Source organism: Pinus tabuliformis, chromosome J (genome assembly GCF_031772625.1).
Source record: "Pinus tabuliformis cultivar Carrire ecotype Pingquan chromosome J, CPIR1, whole genome shotgun sequence".
Classification (NCBI taxonomy): domain Eukaryota; kingdom Viridiplantae; phylum Streptophyta; class Pinopsida; order Pinales; family Pinaceae; genus Pinus; species Pinus tabuliformis.
Genome location: NC_142295.1, coordinates 528360164 through 528381977, shown reverse-complemented (window position 1 = coordinate 528381977; position 21814 = coordinate 528360164). Strand labels below are relative to the sequence as shown.

General features: G+C 35.1%; 1 protein-coding gene and 1 pseudogene across 1 annotated transcript; both read left to right on the top strand.

Annotated features, from left to right (window-relative positions):
• Positions 1-15855: 15855 nt before the first annotated feature.
• Positions 15856-16377, top strand: LOC149228074 (nematode resistance protein-like HSPRO2). Its single transcript, XM_089380668.1, has one exon. It carries the CDS (start codon positions 15856-15858, stop codon positions 16375-16377), a length of 522 nt encoding a protein of 173 aa, XP_089236794.1.
• Positions 16378-16394: 17 nt separating this feature from the next.
• On the top strand, positions 16395-17141 carry LOC149228073 (nematode resistance protein-like HSPRO1 pseudogene; annotated as a pseudogene).
• Positions 17142-21814: the final 4673 nt, after the last annotated feature.

Below are 21814 nucleotides of genomic sequence, written 5' to 3'. Positions count from 1 at the left end.
TATTGTTACAGAAGGTCGACAAGCTCGTTGACTTAATATATGTAATATTGGCCTTTTGCTAATATTAATATAAATCAGTGAATGGAGGGGTTGTGTTATTTTGTTTTATATCTATGTGAATATTGTATGATGTTTGATGCCTTAGCCGCTGAAATATTGTAGGAAAGTTTGGATATTTGTAGTGACTAGTTAATAGTCTCAATTTTCATAATAATAATATGGTATGGGATTGTTGCATATGGATATGATATGTGTTGGTTTGGACCTGTGATATTTTTTGTGTTGAATCTTTGGAATGAGTGTGAAGAGTCAAGCGACTGACAATGGGTTGGAGTGCTAAGTAATATTGCTTGTCACTAATGTAGTTGTCAAGGTCTGGTGTTGACTCTATCTTTAATGAATTGAATTTGTACCTGAGGTCATATATCGTTCATGTTTGCTTTGGACTTGCATTTTCGGATGGATAAACTGGTTTAGCACCTTGCACAGTGTACAGTAACAGTTAGACAGTGAACCATGTGACAACTAGGAGTAGTGTGTTGTGAGCCATAAGACAGTCTTGTCACACTGCGAAAATCGGGTTCCAATAGTTACCCATTAGTGTCTCGAGTGAGACTTCACTCACATCATGGGTGTTGTCAAAAGGGTTGGTACTAAGTGGGCCTTTGTTGGCCATTGTGTCGTAAATCCCGGGTCTATCAGAATCCTAAGTGCCAAAAAAATGTATAATAAATATAGAGATATGTAAAATAATGGAGCTATAAAAACGATGGTTGATTTTATTAATAATGAGAAAGTATAGCCAAATCTTGAAAGGCATACCTCTATGAAATCCTTTTGCGAATCTCAACACAAAACTACTGCAATGTAGATCAAATCATATACAATAGTTTGGAAAAAAAAGCAAGGAGATAAGCAGATTTTGACCCCTCATGAAAGTACAAATATGAGCAGCTTGTTCTCTACGAAATGATAGTTGTTAGCACTGGTTAAACATGACCAGATATTCAAACAGTGATGGAACATATCAGAAAAACACAAGATACCTGATAGATTCCTCGAAAATAATAATGTAGTCACCCTAACTTGTCTCCCCTTAGTAAAGTAATATTATTGTCACCATCAAGATTAGCTTCTAATTTTTAGAAATTGAAATTAGAGGAAAAAATGACAACCAGAAATTCTAGAGCATGCCACTCCTCATAGTTCTCTCTCCCTGGCCTTCATAGATCCTCCCTCCTTTTAAAGATCTTCAAAATAGTTTAGGAAGTTTCTCCCATTAAAATATTGTATTTAGTTTCATTTCCTAATCTAATTGATTAGAAAGAGGGAGGAGGGATGTTCTAAAGGCAATAATTAATAAATTAGTTTATGAGACATTTTTAATTTTGACTCGAGTAGGTGGGTTCCAGATTTACATTGATTGAATTTAATGATTTCTTTGTTTTAAATACATAAATAAAAGATTTCGTCACTAAACATTTTGCCCCGCATAATACCCAACCAAAAGACATGATAAAATAACATATCATATCAAAGAACATATATATGTCTCTCGTGCAACCAATCAAAATATATACATCACGAGAATTTCTCCACGCATGATATCAAAATTGGATCAACACATAAAGATCGAAGCCTTTGTCTCCCATCACTCCTTGTTTCTCCATATATATATATATATATATATATATATATATATATATATATATATATATATATATATATATATATATTTTATTTATTTATTTATTTATTTATTGATGACAAACAAGTATACATATGCATAATGATCTCTTGTGAAAACCATACCATAAATGGAACATCATAAATATCCATATGTATGAGCAGTGAATATTATCCAGGAAAAATTGAATTAATGTCATCATCATAGATCATATTGTCTACAGTGATAACTCAGCAATATCCATAAGCATACCAAAAATATGTTGTAAGTACTTGTAAACTATTGTTTGTGCCTGTGTGATGGAGCAAATTATGCTTGTTTCTCTTCTTGACGAGGGTGGGACGTGACAAAATGTGAGGAGCCATGTGAAGAATCAGAAAGAGTGGCCTGAGATTTATGTCTCTTGTCACTCACAACAAGTTGAGTAATCACTGCTTGTTTGGAAGATTGACCAATGGGACCAACAAGCATAGTGGGTAGCTTCGAAAATTGTTGAGAAAAATGAAGATAATGACTGGAAAGTGTGGAGGGTTATGGTGTTGCATGGGGAGAGTGTGTTATAAACTCTTAAAGGCAAAAAGATTTTCTTATATTGACAATTACTTGTGATATTCTTATATTATTATTAGCTTTCTTTATGTTCTTTTTTATCTTCTTCTCATCAAGCAATCATCAAATCAAAAGCATGAAGATCAGCAACACCATAAGTAGGCACTAAGTCAAGGTTAAAATCCCTATGAAGGGGAAAACCCAGTCAAACTCTTCAACTAGTAGATTTAAATCAAATTGAGACAATCCAAGACCTTAGACCAGACCAAAAAACTTCCCTCACTCCACCAAGTCAGCGTTCTAAGATGATTAACCAAACTTCATCAACCTCTTCTTGTTAAACAACTTCAACCCAGCTACAACACAAAATTTCATGTAGAATTTTCTGAAAATTCTCTACAAATCTACCTCTGAGATCAATGTAGGAAATCTGACTGTAAATTAACTCGATAATGAAAAATACCAAAGCAAAATACTATTATCTACGTCTATTATCAAACTTGTGGAAGCTTAAAGATTGAGAAAGATCGAGCTGAACACATATAACCAAATGAAGAAGAATCAATGTACTTGAAACACAGAAAATACTCAGGGGAAAGCCTCAGCTAAAAACCCCACTATCTGTATTATCATACAAGGTGGAAATACATCATAATTATACAAATCCTTAGCTCTCATAGCTAGCCAGCTCTCAGTACAATCCTCCTGGATGCTCACAGGAAATCAAAGCTTCTCACAAGCCTTCTCCTTTGCCCTCCAAGCTCCTATTTCCTTGCGCAGTTCCTCTGGGATGATCTCCTTCACCCAGTGGAACACTACTCTCACACACTGCTCTAACACACTATCAAAACTACGCAATCCTCAAGGAACCTTGTTCCTTCTGCATGCATGAGTTTCCTTTATAGGAGAAAACATGCAACTGATAGTACAATGTCCTTGACATTTAGCTCAATTGGGTCTTTTTCTGAATAGACATGCATGAGTTTCTGATGAGGGAATCTTCAGTGATTTGGAGTACGCTGGCTGAGTGCATGCATGCATCAACTGACTGATAACTCATAATTAGTTCCTCAAACGATTTGGAACTAATTTAACTAGACTTAACTCAGTAAACTGAGCTAACTAATTACAACTCAAATATAACTCAATATTATCTCCTTAATTAAGGGATAATCAACTTAATTTAAGGGATAACTGTTGCATGGCTGTAAAAAGACTTCTAACTTGAATTTCTCCAACTAATTAATTCATAATTAATTAATTAATTGTTTCCAAGCAGTTGGTGAGATTAAATTTGATTTTAATTCTCAATTTTAATTCAAGGACAAATTAAAATTGGAATATTCTTGATTCTACTTTTATCATTTCTTGTTGCTATTTTCAACACTCCCTCTCAACAACAAAGGAATTCAACTCGATCTCGATCCTGAACCTTTGGAATTTTCTGCATGCAACACTTCTCTCAAGTGTTGTAGCTCCAACAACTCTAGAAACAAAAAAAACATTCAATCTGAATCAGTATGATGCATCTGTCATCAAAGTCTCTGACTGTTATTGCCTCTGTCAACTGAAAACTTTGCGCTTCTACTAACTCTGCCTTTCTACACTGTTGTCAATCCTTCTCTGCAGTCTTCAGTATCTCACTGCTCTAGCCTTTGTCACTTTGATCTCTGACTGCATCAATCCCACTAATTCCTCCCGCTACTATGTACTTTGCGCTCCCGTAGCAAGGTAAGATCCATGAGATAAAACCTCTCAATGGACTCTGTGCAATTTCAACCTTCTTGGGACTATCACTTCACATCGCCCCACCTCACACCTGGAGGTATGGCTGCATGTGATCCCTCTGCTGACTCTTCCAATTGTGGCTCCTCCACAATTTTCTGAGAATTCTTTTGGGACTGCATGTTGAGAGTTAATTTACTCTCCCTCTCAACCACCAAGTCTCTAACATTTCACTTGCTCCTCAAGGCTTTGCATGCATCTTGAATCTCAAGAGCATATAGGTTCTTGACTTGTGAACCGATCTGTTTCACCAGTCTCATGGCGATGTGTCTAAGGAAAACCTTTCCCTTACTGAAGACAACATCGTAGCCTTTGTCCTCCAACATCGCGACCGATACCAAGTTCTTCTTTAGTCCAGGCAAATACTTCACATCAGTCAAGGTGATAGGAGGTCCATGCTCCCTCTGAAAAGAAACCATGCCCACTCCTGAAACACTAAACCTTTCATCGTCATCCATCTCTATGCGCATCTTGAGGTCTTTCTCCTCCAAGGCACTGAATAAACTTTTATCGCCGATCATCTGGAATGAGGCTCCACTGTCAAGATACCAACCACAACCCATCATTGATGACACCATGCCTATGATGAGGGTGAAGTCCATTTCGAACTAAGAGGCTAATGTCTCACCTTCCGATCCTTCCGAGGATCCCTTCTTGGACTTCTTCGATGGGCAATTAGTCGCATAATGCCCCATCTCGTTTCTTTTTTTTTACTGTATGATATGAATTCGATTTGCACCTGCAACCCCAAACTTCAAACTTCGAATTCTCTTCTCTGAACATTGTTCACAACTCCGATAAACTTGGCTCCGATACCATGTAGAAATTTCTCTATAGATTAGCTAGCTTTGATACCATGTAGAATTTCCTACAAATTATCTACAAATCTACCTCTGAGATCTATGTAGAAAATCTGACTGTAGATTAACTCGATAATGCAATATACCAAAGCAAAATACTATAATCTATTTCTAATATCAAACTTGCGGAAGCTTAAAGATTGAGCAAGATCAATTTGAACACATATAACCAGAAGAAAAAGAATCAATCCACATAAAACATAGAAAATACTCAGTGGAAAGCCTCAGCTAAAAACCCCACTATCTGTATTATCATACAAGGTGGAAATACATCAGAATTATACAAAGCCTTAGCTCTCACAACTAGCCAGCTCTCAGTACAATCCTCCTGGATGCTCACAGGAAATAAAAGCTTCTCACAAGCCTTCTCCTCTGCCCTCCAAGCTCCTATATCCTTACGCAGTTCCTCTGGGATGATCTCCTTCACCCGGTGGAACACTGCTCTAACACACTGTCAGAACTGCGCAATCCTCAAGGAACCTTGTTCCTTCTGCATGCATAAGTTTCCTTTATAGGAGAAAACATGCAACTGATAGTACATTGTCCTTGACATTTAGCTCAACTGGGTCTTTCTCTGAATAGACATGCATGAGTTTCTGATGAGGGAATATTCAATTATCTGGAGTACACTAGCTCAGTGAATGCATGCATCAACTCACTGATAATTCACAATTAGTTCCTCAAACAGTTTGGAACTAATTTAATTGGACTTAACTCAATAAACTGAGCTAACTAATTACAACTCAAATATAACTCAATCTTATCTCCTTAATTAAGAGAATATCCTTAATTTAAGGGATAATTGTTGCATGACTGCAGAAAGAGTTCTAACTTCTATTTCTCCAACTAATTAATTCATAATGAATTAATTAATTATTTGCAAGCAGCTGGTGAGACTAAATTCGATTTTAATTCACAATTTTAATTCAAGGACAAATTAAAATTGAGATATTCTAGATTCTATTTTTATCATTTCTTGTTGTTATTTTCAACATTTCGACCCTCCATCTTACAAAATTTCGACCCTACTGCAGATCTGAAATTTTGGCTACCTTGCAGCAACCAAAAAACTCCCACGTGTGGAAAAAAAGAGAGAAATTTAACTTCTTACTTGACAAAAGTCTCCTTCTTTGCTAGGGTTTTCTCCTTCTCCTTAGGTATATCTCTTCCTTTTATTCTCCAACTATTGTAGATCGAACTTGCTTGTCTTGTTGTCCAAATGAGGTCGAGTTGTTGCCTATATATAGTGGTTTTTGGCTCCCTTTGAGGTTGACTTGTCCTTAATGAGATCGGCTTGGTGGAGGAGGCCTAATTGACTCAATTTACATTAAAATAAATTTATTTTCTTGATATACAAATCCCAAAAGGGTCTATTACATTATGACAATGACTAGGACTCAAGACAAAAACCCTAGAAGCCTACAATGGAAGCTTTGACCTAGAAATAAAATAATAAAGCATGAAACTCATGCTACTAAATAATTTTTCTTTTATAATAAAATTTCTTTTTCTTTCTTTTGACAAATATAATGCATTATGACTCACACAATTATGAAGACCAACACCAGTTACATTCTTCAACACTCCCTCTTAACTAGGGAGATATTCATAATTACATATAGACATAGGTATATGGAAGATCTCAAAATGATATGATCTATAAAGAGTCAAACACACACATTGCTACAGATTAGATACCTGTCCAAGGTATATAACTAGGTGGGACTAATGTGTGTTTCAAACTTTAGCCACTCTAGGTACCATCATGCTTTAGCTTTAACACCAACCCGGGGATCTAGGTTTGTATCCAAGATCAGAGCTCCAAGACGAATGCCACCCTCCCTACTTCTGGATATAGACATCATCATAGGCCAGCAACATGTCCTCACAAGCATCTTGTCACCTTAAGATGCTTCATCTCACCTGATTAACTAAACCAAATATATCCACCAATCCAAGCATGCTTCAAACGTTCAACCTTCTTATGGAGATATTTGTACAACCCCAACTGGTAATAAACTTTCACTATATATACATATTTAACACAAACCTCTAGGGTCCTCAATCATTATGATGTTTCTTAGATTGTCATCATATTAAACACCTCGTCGGAAGCTTTCTTCTTTAACTTCTTCAGTAGCACCAAACACAGTCTCAATACTTTTAACTCAATCAAGTCTTTTGTTTGCAACTTTATCCATTTGTAGTACTTTCATTCATTCTATGGTTTCATTCTTTCTTCCAAGGTATTCACTATCATTGTCATTATATGACCTCCCTCTTAACTGGGGAGATATACCCTTTCTTTATATCTAAGCTCCCTCTCAGCTTAGGGAGATCAATAGCTTCGGAGAAACTTCAATCTTTTAAAGCTTCATTTCTTCAAGAACATCATTCTTTCTTATGGAAACAAGGTCATTTTTACGACATTCTTGCAGCTACCTTTATCTATTATCATCATCATTTAAATCATCTTCAACATCTTGAATATTATGTCCCTGCAAATATTCAACAACAAGTACAACCAGGTACAAATATGAAGTTATATCAAAAATCATGTCATTTATAAAGGAAGCATCAAAACAATCAAGGTTTTGACCTCAAATAACTAAACCTAGTTAGGTTCATAGTCAACAAGAGTTACATATCTTACAAATTAGACTTCAACAATTTGCTAGGGTTTTGTTACAAACCCTAGATTCCATCAATGAGGCTTTTAAAGTTTTAGATATAAGCAACTAAATCAAGTCAACAATCATTACATCTAGGGATTCAATATTATGTCGTAGAATTTTATATCAAATTCTACTAGTGTTTTGTTATCAATATTATGCCCTAAAATTTTATATCAAATTCTATTAGGGTTTTGTCAAAAACCTTAGATTTCATTAATAAAACTAAATCATGAATATCAATAATCAAGGTATCATACTAGCATTCCATATCTAGGGTTTCATTAATATTTTCTTACATCACTCTCTTACTATGATTTTATTGTAAACCCTAGATACAAACATCAACTCTAAAACCAGATAGACAACAAATTTTGACCAGGATAGGGTTTCAATTATACAGAAGCACATACACCTAGAGTTCCATTTCTAAGGTTTTTTATTGACTATTACAAGGGTTTTGTCATAAACATTAATTCACCAAACCATAAAAATATAGGGTTTTATCATATAGCATATACATCAGCAACAAACCCTAAAAAGGTTAGGGTTTCATAACATCAACAAACCCTAAACATCAAGAGAGTAGGATTTGATCATAAGTTCCAACCCTAAGAGGACTAGGGTTTCATCGTTATTGTTAACATCCCCTAAGCACCAAAAGGTTAAGGTTTTACAGTGAGCCCTAAGGTTAGAGTTTTATCAAAACAAAATGACAAGAGATAGTATGGTAAGGGTAGATTCAATCTAGCTATTAATCACCTTAACAAGAATCTTTATGATTCAAAACCCTAGACATAAGAGAGTTAGTAATATAAAGAAAATTTCAAATGAGAATGATCATACCTTTTTGTATGAAGAAAATCTTGCAACAAATCTTGTACTCTAAGACATACCTTGAGTTTTTCTTTTAACAAACCTTGTAGCACATCATTTTCTTAAAGAGCTTCTTTCATGGTTCAAGTCTTTCCTTTGAAGTTTCCTCTATAACCTTAGTGTATTCTACAAGCGTTCCTATCAAGGAAAATACAAAGAAAGGATTATGAATATGTAATACAAACAAATCTCGATATGAGGAAGAAATCAAACATGAAAGAGGAAACAAAGAACAATATACTTATCTTTTGATAAAATGGTGAATGCTCCCTCTTAATCCAATCTTTCTGAGGGATACCTACAACTTATTAAAAACAATTCAATAATTTCTAACAAGACATATTAGATTTATGAACTCTAGAAATCAAAACATAAAAGAAAACTTTGAAACCTGAAACAATAATTTAGAAGGATATGCAAGGAAAGACTTAATAGTATAAGTCTTTGACTTTGGATTCTTTAGTCTTGTTCTTCTTAGGTGAAGCTTCTTCAGCAATTGTTGCATGTTCCCTTTCTCTTTTCATGTTCTTGTTCCTAGGATTTTCGGGACACTGATTCTTATAATGTCCCATCTTATGATAATAATAACATTCTACTTTAGATATGGAAATATTCTTCTTTATCCCTTTAAACTTCTTATTTCCTCCCTTTTTTCTTGTAGTGGACAAAATATGCATTTGGAGAGTTGTCCTCATCTTCTCCCTTCTTATTACTTTCTAATGAGATGTGGGCTTCTTCTTGACTGCATGCATTCCACATTTCTTCAAATAATGGTGTTGCTTTCCAACAGTTAATGCTCGATGCAAAGGATCTCAATGATTTTGGTAGGCCTAGTAGAGCGGAAATCACAAGTTCTTTATCCAGTTTGATTTCATCAATATCTTGGAGCTCGTCACTTATTCAGAGATTCTCACAAAATATGAAGATACAGTGTCATCCTTTGTCATCTTTATTGTTCATAGTTCATTCTTGAGACTAGAAATTTGTCCAATGTTCTTGATAGTGAATAGTTTAGAGAGAGCTTCATACATCCCTTTTGTAGTTTCTATATTGGATATATAGGAGATTAGGTTGTCTTTTACTCCATATACAATTAGATTCACAACTAAAATGTCTATCTCCTTAATATTTTTCCTTTTCCTGCATCATATGTAGGTTCCTTCACCTCTCCTTAAACAAAACCTAATACTTTGTGTTTTTCAAGGATGAGATCCATCCTCTTCTTCCATGCTCTATAGTTGGTGGCCCCTTCTAGCTTATTTTTTGTCTTCATTGAAGTTGTCATAGATTTTCTAGATGTAGATTCTTCCCTTTAATAAGCCTTCTACTTATGATCTTGTCTTGAAACCTTTATTTTATCCTTCTTTCAATAGACCTTCAAATTGCCTTTTTCTTTCTTCCTTCACCTTAGCTTTGATACCATGTTAGAAAATCAGAAAGGCAGAAATATTTTCTTATATTGACAATTACTTGTGATATTCTTATATTCTTATTAGCTTTCTTTATATTCTTCTTTATCTTCTTCTCATCAAGCAATCATCAAATCAAAAGCATGAAGATCAATGACACCAGAAGTAGGCACTCAGCGATGGTTAAAACTCCTATGAAAGGGAAAACCCAGTCAAACTCTTCCACTAGTAGATTTAAATCAAATTGAGACAATCGAAGACCTTAGACCAGACCAAAGGACTTCCCTCACTCCACCAAGTCAACCATCCAAGATGATTAACCAAACTTCAGCAGTATCTTCTAGTCAAACATCTTCAACCCAGTTTCAACACAGAAGTTCGGCCTTCTAGCGTCCAAAATTTTAGCCCTACTATAGATTTTAAATTTCAGCCTCCCTACATCAACCAAAAATCTCCCTTGTGTGGCAAAAAAGAGAGAATTTTGGCTTCTTCTTGCTTGAAAAAAGTCTCCTTCTTCGCTAGGGTTTTCTCTTTCTTCGTAGGCATTTCACCCTTCATTTTCTTCTCCAACTACTGCAAATCAAAATTGCTTGTCATGTTTTCCAAATGAGGTTGGGTCGCTGCCTATATATAGCGGTTTTTAGCTCCCTTTGAGGTCAACTTGGTGGAGGTGGCGTAATTGACTCAACTTACATTAAAAAAAAAAAAAACTTTATTGATATACAAAGCCCAAAAAGGGTCTATTACATGATGACAATGACTAGGACTCAAGACACAAACCCTAGAAGCCTACAATGGAGGATTTGACCTAGAAATAAAATAATAAAGCATGAAACCCATGCTAATAAATATTTTTTCTTTATAATAAAAATTATTTTTCCTTCTTTTGACAAATATATTACATTATGATGCAAATACAATTATGAAGGTCGACACTAGTTACATTCTTCAACAGACTGGACTACATGTGAAGCAGTGGATTGTAAGTGAGAAACACGCGCCTCAGGAGGAGGAGGAAAAGAGACTATGGGCCAAACTTGAACAAAGCGCAGGAGTTGTGCAAGGATGGAAAATCCCCAACCATCATTGTTAGGGGCAACAAGAGGAGTAGACAAATGTGGATCTATAGGGATGTCGATATTAGGTGCATGATGAACAAAGGGTTGTTGTGTTTGAGCCACAGGTTTATGTTTAGGTTGACCTAAAAGGTTGGAAACACCAATGCGGAGTAATTGTCTTAGTTCTTGTGAATCTGCATAGAAATGAATGGATGCCCTTGGTCTCCAATCTCTTCTAACTCCTAAATTTTGATCTGTATTTCCTCCCCCTCTACCTCTGCCCCTACCTTTATTCCTCTTAAATAAGCTGATATTGGAAATAAATTCATAAAACTATTTATAGGTAATGAACTATATGGAATTCATCATTAACAAATGAAGAAAAATCTGAGTTTGAAAAGAAACAACAATAACGGAACAATATTAAAATGGAAAAAGGATGGCACCATTAAGTTGTAACAGTCAATTTTTTAAGTTCTCTAAAAGATGATAAAACTCTATTTATTTTCTAAGTCGACATTAAATACAAATATAGACAAAGCAAGATAGGGGGTTGTAAAAACCTGTCATATATACATATATTATTATCATTATTATTTGCAAAGACGAATGGGATTGGTCTCCCCTTTTTCCCTCACTTGTCGATATGTAGGGATTGTTTATATTGGTGATCAAGGCGATACCATATGACATATATAATTATGAGAACGGTGTTAAGAACAATTATGAATACATTTTGAAGAGAGGTATGACATAATTGAAGAACCAATTCATATAACATACCAAGAGATTAACACAAATGTGAATATTAAATAGTATCAACATGGTCCAATATTGAAATGCATACTAAATAGAGATAGAATGTTAAAGGACAAAATGATAATTGTGATCTAATTTCTTTTCATAACAAAGGAGGGACAGAAAACTCTGCACACAGCATCACCGTGGTTTTTTTCCAAGGCTATATTGCCTCAAAGGCTCCCACGAATGAAAGGTTGGATTAATTCATGGTAGGATTAGGGTATTAACAAATCTTTTTAAAAGAATACAATAAACACATTCGTTTACCATGGCCTTAAATGGAGATAAACAACTTAATTAATCCTTGGAATTATTAACAATGTGAGGGTATTGAAAACGAAACATTATATCGCGCAGACTAATGTTATTGGGTATAACAAAAGAGAAAATTGGGTTTATGAAACCCATTTAATTAGGATTTTTATATTATGACCATGGCAATCTGCCTAATACACCACAATAGATCATACCAGGTGACACTTCAAACAAAATAAAGCCTTGTGTCGTGTGCTTGAGGATTTTCTCAAGGGCATTGCACCATAATACATAAGGTTTTCTTAATGAAGAACCGAAGAAAGGCCTTTGAAATTATGCATAAAGACTCCAAACAATGAATGAAACTTCATTTTAGGGAAAATCTTTGAAGATACAGGACTAGACCAAAATATTAACAACCATATTCAAACTAAAAACAACTATACCAATGTAAATAAAAACCATAATGGGAACAGGGTGCATGCAGAAAGAATACTTAAACTATATCTAGTTTGTTGATGAGATAAAACCATTAAAAACATATTTGTCAAATAACATGATCAAGGAGAAATTTTCACTTACCCAGCCATAGTATTTAGACTTTTCACCTTGTTTCTCTAGTATGGAAGGGAGTTTTTCCGAAGCTTTCTGGCAAAGCAATTGAATTCTTGGAGATGCAAGAAGGGTAACCTTCTGAAGGTTTGCAAATGGGACGTTGGGCAAGTACCCCCGAGATTAAAATGTCGAGACGATGTGGCAAGGTGGGCCACTATATGGTCACATAAGTCGACAAGGCAAAAAGCCCAGTTGCCAAATAACATGAAAGATATGAATTGTCGGGGTTCAAAGACCTACACAGGACCTAGTCCACGTGGTGAACGTGACAAAGGATGATGTCACCCTAGCGTATAGGATCGGTGACGTTACCCAGACCCCAATCCTTGAGGATTCCAGATAGAGGGCACGATAGAAACCCCGGGATTTGTGTCCTAGGGGGAATTGGTGTGTGGGGTTCGTTCAGTGGGATAAGCATCATGTGGTGTGAATGCGGTTGCGCATGGATAAAGGGATGGCAAGCTTCAACACGAGGTGTGTAATTCCACATAGCCTGAAAGATTATTCCTGAAAGTTTCAATAGGGAGCAATGTTGAGACCTACTAGGATTTAACTCATGGATTGATGTGGCATGAAGGGCCCGCACCCACATACATCGTGTACATGTTGTAGGTTGGTTTGCCTGGACCACAGAAATAGGACGGCAGTTCCTATTTCCACCTCCATAGAAAAGTTAATGCTATGTCCTTACACCCTCTCACAGCGGCAGACAGCCTCCTTGACGTCATGGCGCCCTTACATGCTTGACCATGGATCATGGCATGCATCCCTCTCCAGCGATTACAAATCACGCAGCTCCGGCGACTCTGCCGTCTGCCGTGCTCCTGCCCATCGACCCTGCCCGCCTCCACTTTGGCCTCCACTCTAGCGTATTGATGAGGCACATTTATGAACCTTACCAACCATCCTCCAGGCAATTCAAACTCCCGACAATTCACGCATTGAACTCCGGTGAACAGAGGAGAGGTTACAACCATTGAACTCCGGCGAACAAAGGAGAGGTTACAGAAGGTGATTCAGTGCATGCAGCGATTCGAGGACAGAAGATTTCAAACTCTCTTTCGACCTTTGTCTTGCGCGTATACAGGTATTATCGTATACCCCTGCATACCTTTCTTTTTCAGCATGGTCTAGCAGTGGCAGTAGCAACCTAGCCGGCACGAAATTCCTCCCAATCTTCAGTAATTTCAGCGCATATAGCCCAATTGACATTCCAAGACAGGGCAATTTCACATATTTCCCAAATGCTTCATTAAATTTTACTTCTACAATTGTAATTCCTATCAAATGTAACACTGGCTACGTTTTAACTTGATTTATTTAATGTAATTAAGACTGGAATCGATCTCCAGCGATTTGGATTCATAGCACAAACTTAATAGGTGAAACGATCCTAGCAATTAAGCATTCTACAATTCAACGCAATCAGCGTCGATCCAGCACATAAAATCTCCATTTAATCAGCGCACAACACATAAAATTCAGAATGCGACACCCGATCTGGAATTGGAACTGTAACTATGAGGGCTCTCCAACGGGTTATAGGAAGGAACAAAACCAAGGCCCATCGTTTTAATAATGATAGAACTTTTACTGAAATTTTGAAAATGTAGTATACAGCTCAGAATTTCAATAATAGAGGAGCTTTTACTGAAAGTTTGAAACTATATGCAGCTGGCCATTGGTGATCGAAAATTGCTTTCCGCAAGGTTAGTGTGCATCCTTTTCATGCCTCGAAGCCGTATTTTTAAAAGCCATGTGCAACGCGACAAAGCCCTAGCATTTCGAATAGATTCCGAATGGCATTTCATGTTTTATGAACTCTTCCCTAGTTAATGATCTGTAATTGATTTAGCACAGACTCCAAAACACGTTTCGATTGATTTAAAGATTTAAATATATTTTAAATATTCAGAGATTACAGCTCGATGTGCTCACTCCACCAAACTGTCTCGTAAAAGATAGCAAATTTATTTTGGAGCAGTAATATATGGCCAAATTTAGATCGCAACTGGACTCACAGTTCGGAATAAATTTTATTTGACTCCTCAAGAATGCGGTGCCATGAAAAATCTTGTTCATCATTCTCACAAGCATTGGTCCTGGTCACGGTTAATTACAAGGAGTATTCCAAAGCCAAATGGCTCTGAAAATCTTATTTTGGTTGGAATTTGATTAATAAAAGGTTCAAGTTTCATTCGATTAGATGAATTTTAAAAAAATTAGGGTTTTGATGAAGTCAGCGCTCACAAAATTTTATCAGGCAATGAAGAACCGTGTTCCGGAATTTAGTTAAGAAAATCGAAATTTCTTCCCAGTGAAGGAAAGTTAAAGTTTTAAAGAATCTTTTTTCTGCATGTTTAGTCAAATATCTTGTGACAGAAAGCATTTAAATATCGTAAATGCAGTAAGCAAGCATTTAAAGATTCTAAATAGATAGAAGTTTTTCCTCGCTCTAATTTATTTTTTCCAACCTGATAAAAAAATATTTAAATTTTTTAATATAATTATAGTTTTGTTACGATTCAATTTTTTCTCCTAATGACTTGTTTTTCTCAAAAATCTGCTTTAGGATCGTAAAAATTTTCAATTAAATGTTTGATTAATAAGTATTCGTGTTTCCTATATCCGCAAAATCTTACAGCAAATCATCTATCCTCATTTCATTCAATTTTATATTATAAGAAATGAATTATGAATACTGTAGGTATATTATACGCAGTGGAATCGGTAGATGAATCTGGTGTCATCTGTTTGGATGGAGAAATGGAAAACCATAGTAAAAAATCACAAAACAATTGCATAGTCTAATAAATGTGGAATATTGTTGTTAAGGAATCTATTTAGTTATTAACACTGTGAGTATATATACACAGTGGAAACAGTAGATAAATTTGATCTAATAAGTATAAATGGAGAAATAAAGAAATGAGGTACACATGGAAACAGCAGAAGGATCTGATGTCATAGGAAGAAATGGAGAAGTAAAGAAATGAGAGTTGACATTATTTACATTAAATATTAACACTTTAGATATTCGGACTAAAATCAGTTGATGAAAGCACTTACAGACTTTGTCCTTGCCGGATGTAGATGATAACTTTTTAAATATATCAAGGATTTAAGAACATTTTATTCTATTCCAGTTTTCAAAATTTTAGTGTTTAAAATGGATTTTAGTGTTTATTCTATTATTATGTTGTTATTTTTAGATTATGGTATATGGAGAGCATTAGTGTCTTTACTCTCTTGGTTATGTTTGCAGGGAAAAATATGTCCTGTAAATAAATGGCATCCTATTTTGCCTTTGTTGAAGAATCCATAGAGCCCTCCCCCATGGAGTGTGCAGGTTACGAGCAGTATGTGCATCTCCCCAAGCTCAGTGCCATGTGGAAATTCAAGGAATGGCCTGGTTGGTCTAGAGAGGGGTTGGTAAAGGCTGCCTTACAGTCATTGGAGATTACTTTTCGGTTTGTTTCGTCTGTCCTCTGTGACACAAGGACTTACATTGACAAAGAGGAATGGAAGAGAAGGCTTGAATCCTTAATTAGTTCCCAGATTGAGTTGATTTCAATGATTTGTGAAAATGAAAAGCAGGTTCCCACTCTTCAGTTGTCAGTAAGTAGTGGTGTTCTCTCATGGAAAGTTTTCCATGAGGTATGGCAGAGACCTGGTGCTTTACCTGTGGTTAGCAAAACAAGTGAAGAGAGCTTACTTCCTCGTTTGGGTACATGGAAAAGCGTTGAAGCTATGGTTTCTATAATATGCTTGCCATTGAAGGCCATATGCAGAGAACTCCCTTCACTTTAGGTTTGGGGGAACCAAATATGTCAGGTAAGCCTCTTCTTGAATATGATAGAATCTACAACCCAAGATATTTGCACTCTTTAAAACAACATAAACAGTTCCATAATCCAGAAGATGTCAAACTTTGCAATGTCCTCCAGATCGTTGAGGCATGGGTATTTGTAGGCCAAGAATTGTTGCACAGAGTATATGAAAGAATAGACTCTGGGGATTTCGTAGGAGCATCCACAGACTATTGGATGGTTGAAAGGATGTGGAACATGCTCACAGAAATTGTGAATTTGCTTCTAGTGATGGACCCAGATGATTTCCTTTGCCTTAAACACCAGTTGGCAATTAGCAGCACTAGTACGCTTGCAGGCGCATATTGCCTTCGGTCTACCCCCCTTAGAGACCTTACAAATGCATACAAGGAACTAAGGCATCTGGTGCCCAAAGTCATGGGTGTTGAGGATGATCCAAAGGGTGGACCAAGGCTCCAGGAGGCACTTATGCATTTGTTTCATTCACATGGACTTCGCTCACATAACACTTCAGGTGCTTATCATGTTGCAACAATACATGTTTTGTTGGCCTTCCAGGCAATAGAAGCCGCAGTGAAAAGGTTTTTCTTCTCATATCAGCAGCTGGTAGTAACAGCCATGGGTAGCATTGAAATGAAGGGTCCATCATATCTAGGTGCTTGTGATGCCCTGCGTCAGATATATTTTGAACCACCTTATTTCCCTAGTGTGGATGGTACAAAGACATTTTTGGGTTACTATTAGCACTAGAAGTCTACAACTATGGTGGATGGTACACTGGAAGATCTACAGACAAATCAAGTGAAGTTTACAAGACAAAGAACAATGCATTCAGTTTTTCAAAGTATTACCCCAAATTCATACATACACTTCTTACATTGACAGTTTTGAGTACTATACATAGAATTATATTGGATATAGGATTAGACTCATTTTTGTTCATCTCCATCAGTAGGACCAATCAATAGAACAGTGCTAGAAATTTGGAAAAAAAAAAAAAAATCCCTCTCCAACGTGGATAGGATACTAAGGATTCATAGTGTGCAATTCCTCCTTCGTTAAATACTGTAAAAGATTGTCCAAAATTAAAAAGGTAATTATTAAAATTATTAAATTTTACAAGTTGTTTCTTTTTTTAATTTTTTAATTCTTTACCTAAATTCTATGATGAGTTTAATGATATTTATATAATTCATTATAAATTTTAACATGAAATGTAGTTTAATGCTGTTATTTTTTTATTTTTTTTTAAGATTTTTTAAATCAGTGTGTGAAACTGAGATAATTATAATTTTAAATTGTTAAGTTTATTTAATGGAATGCATCATAATTTTTTTGATGCATTATTTTTTTTTTTATTTAATCAGATTTTTTGTTTTTTAAGATTTTTTAATTCACCGTGTGAAATTGAGATAATTATAATTTTAGATTATTGAATTTATTTAATGGAATATATCATAAAAATTTTAATGTATTAAATCTATATCATATTTAAATATATAATTTAAATGATGGAACATTACAATTTCATTACGGGTCATACTAAATAATTATCTCTTTAAACTAGGCCTCAAAAAATATAATTCTTTTATTTGAATATTTTCTGCTTCAAAATTAATATGAGTGAACCAACTATCCAAGGGTCTTATTGGATCTTGTTCTGATTTATTGATTTAACGATATATAAGATATATCATTATACTATTGATGAGTCATCTTATACGGTGGCTTTATCCAATTTTCTCTTATTGACAAAGATAGTTATCTTTTATATATATATATATATATAGATATCAATTTTTTGGATATATTGACATCATACCGTTATGTTTTTTTCCTTTTTGCCCTACATTTGACATTTCTATGTTACGTGTTTGTGTCATAAAAAATTTGAGTGAGTAGTAAGGGGTGAATGAGACTATTCTAAAGGTTGTCTCTTGCTCATCATCTCTGCAGCGCTTTTCATGGTGGGTTTCTACTTTGACAGTGATTTTCTTCCTTTGCAGATTGTTCTTCAGAAACCATTTTGATGCTTCTTTTCTATAAAAGTGGACATACTTTGTAAGTCAAAACACCAAAAACATAATGAAATTTGTTCCTTCATACTTTGGTATAATTGTAATAAAATCCATTATGGCCTCTTCCCAACACTCACTTGGTATGGACAATGGTTCTAGTAGACTTGGTCTCTTGATTATTCCTCTTTTGTATTCAAGCTACATTCCTACCATAAATATCCACTCATTTCCAAAGTTTTGAGAAAAAAAATTAGATAATGCATTTTGGATTGACTAATAACATATAATTAGTATAATTTTTTATCTCTACATTTATTTTACAAAGTACTCTGATACTTCTTTATACTCTACTTTAATTTTCTTGCACATGGCCTTGTGTTATTGCTTAGGATGTCATTTAATTTAACTGAATTTATGGTAAAGGTATAAATTTTGCCTTTAGTTCTTCAATACTAATTTGTTTTAGTGAGATTGTAAATTTTAGTCAAATTATTTCTAGTATAGTATCATTTATAAAATACGTTGTTCTTTAATCATATAAGTTTAAATTTAGAACATTGATAATGCATATTGCTTATAATCATTCTCACTCTTAATATCTATAATTTGGCTTAACAATTATCATTTTCTTGCAGATTGACACACGGTTCGCTTGTGCAGAGCCTAACCCCACAGTTTACAAAGAACAAAAACAATCATTGTAATTTTTCTTTCGTGGGTGACTGGCAACCTTTAGTGAATTGCCTTCACCTCTGCAATTTTTTTCCATATAGTTCAGATTGTTTTAATAATCAGTATTAGAAGGAAAATTACTTAGCCTTTACTTTAAAATTTTTACATTTCACATATAGCTTAATTAAGGGGAAAAGTAAGTGGCCATAATCCACACATTTTTTCAATTTGTTTTGCTATTTTACCCAATTCACATAGCTTAATTAGAAAAGGAGTAAGTGGCCCATAATTCACTAATATTTTTTATTAACCAAAGCATCTTTACTTCATTAGCATTGGGACTAGGAACTGGTGTTATTAAAGAAAGGGAGTAGCCCCTGCTTCCCTTGCGTCTTTTAGACGATCCTGGGCTTGCATCTGAAATATTTCTCAAAGCACTCAGTTTTTCATCTCCCTTTTTAGCTCACATAGTGTAATAGGAAGGAAGTAAGTGGCCCATCAACCACACATTATTTTATTTGCAGGTAAGGAACAAACATAATTTAGTGTAAGTAGACGAATTTGAAAAGAATCATCAAATATCCACATGACTACAAACTTTGTATGTTCACTCTGTCACTTACACACACATTTCACTACACACACTAAGCTACTCTAAACTTTGAACAAAGGGAATCAAGTGTAAAAACCTTTTGTACTTAGTTTATTTAAGCTTAATTTTTCACACCATAAGTGAAGGAAGACACGTAAAAGCAATCATAACTTGAACAAACTAAATTTCCCCACATGGGCCACAAAATAATTTATAGTTTAGGTTAGGACTGTTGGGGGTAGGCATCCAATAAGCCGCCATGGTCATGTTACATTTTGAAACATAGAAGTTGTCTTTTAGGGTGCTTCAAATCCTTCAATTAGTCCACGGAAAAGACAACTCAGGCAGCACAGAGACCCGATTCAGAGGGGGTTCGGCTTAGGCTCAGTGCGTGTGGTCCTATATGGGGCTACCCAACCTGTATAGTGCTCGGTACTAATAACCGATTACCAAGAAGCTAAAGACTCGACTACCTCCGTGAGACGAAGGTATCCTATTGGCCAAATTTTAGGGCATCTTCCCCTATAGGTGGAGGTGGGGAAGCACTAAAGCCTCATTCAATACCTTGATTGATTCTTTTCGTTGCTAGAAGCGTCACCAGTTCTTTCGGGACGTAGCCCCAGTACTCGTCATTTTTTGGCTGCTGGAAGCGTCACGATTTCTTTCGGGACGTAGCCCCAGTACCCGTCATTTTTTGGCTGCTGGAAGCATCACCAGTTCTTTCGGGACGTAGCCCCAGTACCCGTCACAAAAGATATCTCCGCAAGGCCCAGTTACTTATAGAGTGGAAAGGACGAATAGGTCTTCATAGGACCTTTTATCATACGCAAAACAAACTAAAATATTTTCCTTGTTTGATTGATCACATAGCTTAACTTAAAGGGAAAGTAACACTTTATTTTTCATTTTGCTTTATGTATGTAATTTCTTTTTATACGCATTCCTCTCCTCACCACAAAAGTGACACACATTCCATTTTAAGAATACATAAATACTTTACTTTTTCATATTAAGAATAACAAGACAATGCTACACAAAACATTCCAATTCTTGTTTCACCTTAATATACATTAAAATAAATTCTACAAATAAAAATTGAAATGAAACATTTTTTTTAACTGATTTAAAATGAATTATTGGATAACTTGTTATTTATTTTGATATTTTTTGGGTAGAAAAATTGGAGGAATTATCTTTGGTGACATATTTTATGATATGTCTTAATTTTGAGATTTAGAATTTAAAGTCCTCTAGATTTATTTTGGGATATGAAATGAGTGAAAGCTTTGTGAGCATAGCTCTATGCCTCTTGATGTCGTTTTACACACCAATTCTAGCTTTCAAACAATGTGAAAATCACCTTAATCAAATTTCATATGCAGAAGCTATGCCTCCCACAAGTTCAGCTAACTTGTTCATACGGTGGTACCAAGGGGACGCTGCATCAACACCATTACTTAGATATGTGGAGTTAGTCACGTGTGGACATTCAAGAAGATCCTAAAAGGTCCAAAACCGTAACACTAATAGTGGCTTGAAAAATGTGAAAACCCTAAACCTTAAATAGTTTCCAAGCTATGTTAAATACTACGTCACTAGGAAGAGAAGGGGTTCCATCCTTTTAGGATTGTATTAAAACATAGTTGAGCACAACATCTAGGAGTGGGATTTGAGATCAAAACAAAGGAGAAAGATAATTTGCAACAACCATATAGACAACAATGTCATAGGCAAATCGATCGTAAATACCCCTTTCTTTGTATTTGTATTTCCATAATTAAATAAAAAAGAGTAGAGTATAAGCCTCACCTTCTAATTAGGTTTTCTTTTATATGATATCCCCTGAGTTATATCTTGTATTAAATTATATGATTTTTATATTCACTTACATTTTTTTCTTTTATGGGTTTAAATATTTATATGTCTTTAACACTAACGAAGTGTTGAGACATGTGAAAACCCTAATCTGAAATCATTATCAAACTATGTTAAACACCAGGTCACTAGAAATAGGGGGTTCCATATTTCTATCATTGTATTGTCTCGTGGTAGAGTAGAGCATCTAAGAGTTAGATTTAAGAGCATAACATAAGAACCATTTAGAATACAATGTCAAAAAAAACTCTGTAATAAAT